The sequence below is a fragment of the Rattus norvegicus genome, chromosome 2, assembly GCF_021556685.1.
Source record: "Rattus norvegicus strain SHRSP/BbbUtx chromosome 2, alternate assembly SHRSP_T2T, whole genome shotgun sequence".
Lineage (NCBI taxonomy): Eukaryota > Metazoa > Chordata > Mammalia > Rodentia > Muridae > Rattus > Rattus norvegicus.
Genome location: NC_141535.1, coordinates 24,241,797 through 24,250,625, shown reverse-complemented (window position 1 = coordinate 24,250,625; position 8,829 = coordinate 24,241,797). Strand labels below are relative to the sequence as shown.

The 8,829-nt window shown below is 41.2% G+C and overlaps 1 protein-coding gene across 2 annotated transcripts; it reads right to left on the bottom strand.

Annotated features, from left to right (window-relative positions):
* Positions 1 to 447: 447 nt before the first annotated feature.
* Positions 448 to 8,604, bottom strand: LOC134485570 (uncharacterized). 2 transcript variants are annotated; one of them, XM_087636058.1, is made up of 5 exons: positions 8,561 to 8,604; positions 8,345 to 8,430; positions 6,381 to 6,494; positions 2,021 to 2,155; positions 448 to 1,040 (listed from the first exon to the last, which is right to left on the bottom strand). In XM_087636058.1, the coding sequence occupies exons 1-4, from the start codon at positions 8,580 to 8,582 to the stop codon at positions 2,063 to 2,065; spliced, it is 315 nt and encodes a 104-aa protein (XP_087492184.1). In that variant the 5' UTR covers positions 8,583 to 8,604; the 3' UTR covers positions 448 to 1,040; positions 2,021 to 2,062. The 2 variants fall into 2 exon arrangements, 1 of the variants encoding a protein (XP_087492184.1); XR_015670259.1 differs by lacking the exon at positions 8,561 to 8,604 and having other exon boundaries at positions 6,392 to 6,494; positions 8,345 to 8,431.
* Positions 8,605 to 8,829: the final 225 nt, after the last annotated feature.

Here is an 8,829-nt window from a genome sequence, read left to right as displayed (position 1 = left end):
AGCTCTGAAAAAAAAAAAAGACTTCCCTTTATTATGTACAAGCCAATGGTAGCTATCTCCATACAATAATAATGTAAACATAGCGAGTATATAGTGGACCAAGCTATGTTATACTACATGTTATATATTCTTTAATATTGGTGTCACACACTTACCAGTTCCATTGATTTTTCACACGACCACCAACTGATGGCATTTTATCACCTCTAGTTTTAAAGCTGAAGAAAGGAACCCTCGGAGGCATTAAATTTCTTATTAAAGATTATTCACTTGGAATGCAACCAGAGACCTTGGTCTGGATGACACTGGTGTTATCTTTTTGGGTATTAGAGATAGGCATGAGAATTAGGCAGAAATAAATCTGAAATTCTTCCAGTGTCCCAGTCTCCAGCCACAACCTCCCACCTTTCTGGGAATAAAAAGAAACCGAGGGACTTACACTTTCAGTATTTTTCCTCACAGGGGGTGGGAGGTGACATGGTTCCCACTCTCCTGGATTTTTATTCCTATAAGTCTTTATATGTGTGGGAGGATGGTTTGTTTCAATAACTCTGACATGTTAGTGTGTCCTTCTAGATTGGGTTCCGGTGGGAATATACTACTTCCTGGCAGAAATCCACGGCCAGAATCCCCCTGCTCCACCCTCCAGAAAGTCACGTCTTGTCTTTAGTGGATTAGGTTTCGAAGTTTCTTCAGGCAGAGAGGTTTCTGTGGCTCAGCCCCCGCGGAGGACCGAGGTGCGTGCGCTGGCAGAGAACTGCGCAGGCTTCCACAGTATCCTTGATCCCTGGCAATAGTGGGGAGGAGGAGTCGTTTTCCTTTTCTGGCCGTCTCAGGTTGGAGTTCCCTGACCACACTTCTGGTAAGCACTCTTCTGCTTGTACTGTTCACGTCTGCTCTCCGTATGTACTTTTCGGTAGTCCAGACTTTGGCACTCCAGTGAGCAGTTCACTTGCAACAGTTAACTCAGGTTTGTACGAGGCTGTGATAGATCCAGCCACGGTGGCCGTACAGCGACAGCAATGGCTTCTCAAGTAAGGCTTGAACAGAAGTGGAGTTGGAGAGTCAGCAAGAGGTTAGACACAGGGGCATGAAAGCTTTGTCCGTCCGTCTCTTTAACCATATTCCTCATCCACCCACTGCTTCTAATTTACCATCTGACCCGGGATTCCTCATCCTGTCATTCAAACCTCTGCTTCTTTGCACTGCTATCTTGCAGACTTCCTGTCGTGATTCATTCTGTCTTCCACCTTCAACTTCTTGTTTGACTGGTCCTTTACCTCCAGCCTAAACGTTTCTCTTTTTAACTAAACTACTCACAGTGCCAGTTTACACACTTCATCTCGTATTTTTTTTTCACCTTCTATTCTATTCTCTGTTAACTGCTTTCACTTTCAGTGTTCCTAGGCCACAGTGGAAAGTCTAAGGACATCTTTATAGTGAGGCTAGCAGGATGTCTCCTTTACACTGGACAGTGTCTGTCATTTATCTTGTACCAAGGTTCTGGTCCCACTGCTCCACCCCCCACAGATCTTCCTAGGTACTCTCTCTCTCTGCCTCTTATAATGTTCCTGCCCTTCCTTATAATGTTCTACCCCATCCTGGGGTGATCAACTACTCCATGGTTTTAACTTTTAACTATATATTGATGATACTCAGAACTCTATACAGCCAATACAGTTCTCTACCTAGAACTTCAAATATTTGCTAAATATTATACATTGGTGTTCCAAGGATGCTTCAAATTCAACATAATGAAGACAACTGATTGTCATACTCTCAAGTCTGTTTTCAGAATCAGTTTGTAATACACAGATGCCTAGCCATGCACACAATATTGTGAGAATCACCTTTGTCCTCTGACTACCCATTTAACCACACTGCTGATGGTCCAAAATATTTAGGTACTTGACTGCCTTCCTTGTAGCAGCCACTAATGGCTACCTGCCCACGAAACTGCCCCCCCCCCCGCCTTGACTGGGAAATAAAACAAAACAAACAAAATAGAATAGAATAGAACCTTCCCCCCATTTTGTTCTGGCATCCACACGATTCTCAAATGTTACATGCTTGAGGAAAACCTGGCGTCAGTCTCAGCTCCAGCTTCCATGGAGAAGTCTTGGTCTACCTTTATCGAGCCAATTATTGATGATTCCTATTAAAGAACAACTCAGAAATGTTTCATTAGCTCTTTGCAGAAAAGTGTTGGTGACAAATGAGAGCAAACTCATAGGTTATGAAGGAGGCTGGGAGAAGGAAAGAGTCCTGGTGGCATTCTGGGCAGATTAAGTCTTGTTTCATATTCCTCATAAACTGATTAGCCAGCAGCTGCTGTTTTCACTCTTCTGTCACTTTTGCCAAGTCTGTTGCTTTTTCTACCTTCTACTAATTTAACTAGTCTAGGAAGACTTCCTAGACCATCCCTGAACACACACACACACACACACACACACACACACACACACACACACACACACACACACTATGCCAGATCGTCCATGACTCTAATTAATTACTCTAATATTCTAGATATTCTAAGGAGAGGAGGAGCCTCTTGTTGAGGAAGTGGACATGTGCTACATGCTAACACAACCTACATCAGTAGAGAAGAGCACAGTGTGACATAATGTCTGGGAGGCACCAATGCAAAAAGGTTCGGGAACTTCCATGTTCTGCAACTGTAGAGGCTGGATGTTTTCTTTCCAACACTTCAACTCTAACACATGTGGTTACTGATTTTACAGTCTAAAATAACCAGAGAAACACTCCCTTATGACACACCCAACTAAATCTGCCACCAATTTAGCATTTAAGTACCATGCTTATAAAATTCCTAACAGCCTTGCTATTGATGCACACCAAGGGCCAGTGATACTTTACAGAAAGAGTATAAAGGTCTCATTTGATTCATCTCCCACTGAATACTTCATATGAAAACTGAGCTTCCACAGTGCTTTCAACAATTCCTCTAGCCTCTTAGTTTGAAAATTTTCAAGTATAAAGAATACTTATACCCTTTGCCCAGAATTACCAATTATTAACATTTTTATATGTCTCACAACATGTAAAAACACAACATGTAAATATATATATAAATATATATTATATTATATTATATTATTATTTATTATAAATTTATATATTTACATGTTATATATATTTTGGTGAATAGTCTACAGTCAATTGCCGATGTCATGGTTTGATTATCTCATCCTTTACCATATATCTCCTAATAGCAAGACTTCTTTTCTACGTAGTCACTGGTATGTCTGGACATGTAACACCAATACAACAGTTTACCTAACACATAAGTTACACTCAAATTTCTTTTCTGAATAAAATAACTGTTCTGATTCTGATCTTTTAACTTTTCCCCATTAGCTTCATGTTGGTAAGAATTGTTCATTCTATTTAGCTGCTGTTGGTTTTCTTTATTTGTGTATAATGACGCCTCTACAACTGTCACAACATTAATACTTGTAAAGAATTAAACTTCATTCTGTAGATCGCTCTACATTCTTTATCTCAGTGCTGGATTCAGGTCAAATGGTTTTGGTAAGAATTTCATGTTTAAAACAAATCCTTTTTTTCTACAGACATTGTGCCTTTAATCCCAGAATTTGGGAGGCAAAGACAGGTAGGTGGAGCTGTATAAACCAAAGGCCAGCCTAGTTTACATAGAGAGTTCTAAGCCAGGCCAACCTACATAGTGAGATACTGTCTAAAAAAACAAAAAAAGCAATTTCCTTCTTAGTACATTTTTGAGGAGACATGGTGAAGGGTCATCTTGTCATCTCTACCAGATTAGATACTAGACATACTCCTGGGCATGCCTGTGATGACAGCTATCCCAGAGCAGTTAACCGATGAGGGAAGAGCCACCTTAACTGCAGGTGGTACCATCCCATGGGCCTGAGGTCCCAGGCTGAATAAAAAGGGGGAAAGGAAAAAGGAAGCTGGGCATCACTCATTCGGCACACCGGCTGGCTGCCTCACACTCCTGATGCTGTGCCTGTAGCCACACCCACAGTTAAACCTACCCTGCCAGGATACACTGTACTCGTGGTGAACCTTCCTTAAGTTGATTATTATATTTGGTCACAGCACTGACAAATTAACTAGTGCAGTTATAATCGGTGCTGTAGTTTGGATCTCCCCTTCACCTCCCCCATTTAGTTATATTTAGCAACTGAATTATTTATTGTAGTAGCTTCCCAAAAGTAAGACCACCATCTTCATGTACTGAACACTTGGGAATAAAAGAGACGATTACACTTGGCAGTTACATTTTTTAAAAAGTTCAAAATTATTTGTTAAATTTTATTAAAAACATTCTTAACATGTTGGGAAAAATAATTTTCTGTAAGATTGTCTCAAATCCATAATAGTCTTTGTTTATGCAGATCTGACAAGCTTACTGATGTCTAATATCTCAAACTTGTAGATTGACAGTTAAAAGTAGCATCATGTAATATAAGGAAGAGATTAATCCAGAGTCCAGAATCCTTGTTTGTCCCAGGACCTTAAGAAAATTGTATGTCCTTCCTGGATTTGCCTCTTATACATAATATAGAATGAGAACTTTGGAATCTTTAGAATTCTGTATTTTAGACTGGATTTTTAATTCATTGGTTTTGTTGTTTTGTTTTGTTGTTTTGTGCTAGTGGTGTTAGGGATTGACTCTAGACCTCACCCATGATAGGTAAATGCTTTATCACTGAGTCGCCTTCCTAAACCCAAATCCCATCATTTAAAAGGTTCATTTTGTCTACAGTTAATTGCTAAACATTTTTTAGAGTCATTCTTACTCATCATTTTAAGTATTTATGCCGTGTGCAAGATCAAATTAGCTATGCTATTTTTTTACCTCAAGAAATAATAGAAAAGTAAATAGACCCTGTGGAAACCATTCCACCAGCTTTCACATGAAGCAGAACCTCAACTGATCAGTGGCCATCCTGCCTGGACTTGAGTACTTGAGGTGACACCACTGGATGTCCTGGAGAATATGATCAAGTTATAATTTTTCTGGAGTTTTGCCTGACTAGTTTTGGTTGTCCATGACAATCTGTGACGTCCTCCACCTCAGCTCCCCTTACCATTCTCTAACAGTGTGGCACTGTACTTGAGTGTGTCTGCACACACAGTCCGGCTCTTTTCTACCCAGCTCCTCTCTCATTGTTTGTGACCTGCACCGTGATGAAAAGGAAATCCCTTGGCACTTGGCTCTCACTATCTGGTCATCATCTCCCCGTGAGTGTGGCTGTTGTCTGCTCAGCTTGGACAGTCACATCAGCACTCCTAATTACACCAGGTATACTCAGCCATTTATTTATATGCCAAACACCAAGTGAAAAGTTGCATTACGTAAAACAGTTGTGCAGGGAAACAAAATATTAATTCAGAATGGTCTAAGGTGAGGGTAACTTTAGAATAAAAATGTTTATTTTCTTATGTTGTATCTTGACCAAGCAAATGCCACTGACTACATCATATGCTAGTCATATAGAAGAATAGCAATATTTTCAGAGGGAAAAAAAGACGTTTGCCAACTTGTTCATATGTAACCGACAATGCTGTCTATGTAACTATTGTTGACTGTAGACACAGGGAGTAGCAAATATTGGTTCTAGTGTGTGGGTAATGCACACAGTTTAAGTTGAAGGCAGACCTTAACAATTGTAGACAAAGACGTGACTATGAAGATATGGATGGTTGTAAATATGAGCACTTATATTTAGAAATCAGAATTAAATACTATTATCAGGCCTTTAAAAATTATTTATGTTATGAGGCCTCAAAAGGACAAAATCATTTCTCCAGAGACGCAGCTCTCTGGGGATAGAGCCAGAGGGAATGACTGCTTTCAAGGTTAAGGTAACTTCTCAAGGTTTCCAAGCTGTCATTCAGGCATCTTCGGGCCTCGGGTGGTGTAGGGCCTGCCTAACAGGATGACTGCTTACTTCCCTCAGCTAGAAACAGACTGTCTTCGGGTATGTTACAGACTGTGGCTCCACATAAGGATATAAATTAGAGAAAAGGGTTCCAGTATTAAAATGCTCATGTGTATTTAAATATTTGTATCCATGTCTGATCTGTTTAGTCATGGATTTTTTCCCCTATAGCAATTAGTCAATAATAGTAAAAGGTTGAAAATTATTTGACTTTCATATATTTTTACTTAAATGCTTCATAAAGGTTTCCCACAGATAAAGATACCCATGAGAAAACTGGATAAAACCCTGTCTTGCTAGCTTCACAATCTTCCCTTGGCTAGGCCCCCACATTATTTAGTTATTTCAGATGAAGAGAAATAAAATATGGTAGAGGCCAGGGGAAGAAGTAAAAATCCAACCAAGTTTAGGTTTCAGTAAACTTACCCAGCCCTCACCTCGTGGGAGGAGTGCTGTTGACTGGAAGCTTGGGATCACATTGTAGGAACGCTCATCTCCGCAGCTCTGTTCCTTTTCCAATGTTTCTTCACAGAAATGAAACTGTGGTGGAGAGCAGATTCATAAAGCACATTTGCCACACCTCAATTCATATCAGACTCCCATTCCTGACGTTAATGACAGTTACCCAGTTTGTTGCTTAAGGTTCCTGAATAGCCTGAATTTTGGTTTCCTGGGCTTTCTGGCTTTTTAGTTAGCGAGTGATTGTGAAGTTCACTCAGCGCCTTAAATTACACCTGGTCGTTTGTCTTCTCTTGATTCTAAAAGGGGGCTTTATCAACCAAATAGATTCTAGTAGAATATTGAAAATAAAATCTGAGGCTTGGTGGTGGTGGCTCACACCTTTAATCCCAGCACCTGGGAGGCAAAGATAGGTGGACCTCTGTTGCTGTAAAATTAAATTTTGCCCCGCACTAGATCCAGCACCATAGTGCCCCAAGATATCTTCATCTCAGTCAGCAAAGCTTCTCACCAGCTCTGCTCCATTCCATATCAAACTGCTGATGGCCTCTCTCTGAGCCTGGCAACAATCTCTCTACCCGTCTAGTTCCCAAGGCAGGCTGCCATGATGCCAGACATACACATGTCGCCAGCCACCACAGACTCTCTTGAACTTAAATCGCCACATGAAAGAACACACAACACAATAACCTCTGATCCAATGATGAGATATAATTTGCTCATCTAGACACACAAAGCCCTGTACACACCCATCTCTTAAGAATATTCATAACAACTTGTAAATGTGCATAGAGGAATCTTAACTTCCACCACCATGTTCTCTCTGCTGCTTCTCTCTTCTCCCTTTGTCTCCTGTCTCCTCCCCCTCTCTAAAATTTTTCTCCCGCCCATCCTTTCTTCTCGTCCAATGACAGGCCTCGTTCTATCCTATACCTGCCTTCACCTGTGTAATAACAACATCCTACAGACCTCTGTGAGTTTGAGCCTATCCTGGTATACAGAGTGAGCTCCAGGATAGCCAGGACTACACAGAGAAACCCTGTCTTTAAAAAACAACCATCAGGGACTGGAGAGATGGCTCAGTGGTTAGCGGTGGTTACTGCTCTTCCAGAGGTCCTGAGTTCAATTCCCAGCAACCACATGGTGGCTCACAACCATCTGTAATGGAATCTGCTTCCCTCTTCTGGTGTGCCTGAAGACATATACTTGTCTACATAAAATAAAATAATTCTTTAAAAAAAAAACACCAATAAACAAATAAAATCTGTGGATGGATGTCTTAGGCTGAATTCTCCATTGATAAACCTGTTTTCATAATCAAAATCCACAAATGTTTTAGTTACGAACTCTTTCCTTTATTAGAGTAATTAAATTCATTAAAATGAAAATGAATTTAAAAACACAGGTGTTAGGAACATGACTTAAAAACCACTTTTTGCAATTTAAAGGCCATTTTGTGTGACTGACATGAAATACTGTGTTGTCTGAGCTTGCCATTGGGCAACTCTGTAAGAGCAAGGCCTTGGAAGCAAGCCCCTGGCAGGTCACTGGGCAGCTCAGGAGTGTTTAGTTCAGGATAGGCCTTGATATGTTAGTGAGCTACCCAGACATGGTGCTAATGTACTGGTGAACCAGCCCCAAACTGTGAGCCCTGTGAGTACAAAGCTACCGACCGGCTAATGAAATGATACAAAAGTTGTAACTTTGGATCTCTGAGATCGCATTGCTAGGCCTCCCCCAACTCTGCTTCTTTATCCTCTGTTACGCATCAGCAAGAGGACTTGAGACTATGTGCAGGGACCCTGGCTTCAGTGACCACAGAACTGTCGCTGAGTCTACACTAGCCCTTGGCCTAGGCTCTCTCAGACTTCCTAGTACTATCTTCCTGCTTGCTACAGCTGAAAAGAAGTCACAGCGGACTTGGGTCGAACCTGCAAGCTTCTGAAGCGTCCTTGATGGAGATTCCCCAGTGGAACCTCATTATACAGGTGAAGGCAGGTACAAGATGGAACGAGGCCTGCCATTGGACGAGAAGAAAGGATGGGCACAAGAAAAGTCTGAGAGAGGGGGAGGAGACGGGAGCGAAAGGGAGAAGAGAGAAGCTGCAGAGGGAACATGGAGGTGGTTGTTAAGATTCCTCTCTGCACCTGTACAAGTTGTTATGAACATTCTTAAGTGGTGGATGTGAACAGGACTTTGTGTGTCTAGATGAGCATTTTCTGCCCAAACAACCGTTCCCTGCTTGGTGAAACGTTTGTTGAGCTTCTATTTTAGCACACAACGTCATAGAGAATGTTTGTTTGAAGAAACGGAGCATATTCGAAAGACAAATCTTGTATGGGCGTCCTAATTGCTGAGCATCTTACCGTCCATAGCCCTGCTCTCTGCACAGGGAAGAAGAATTTCCATCTTAAAA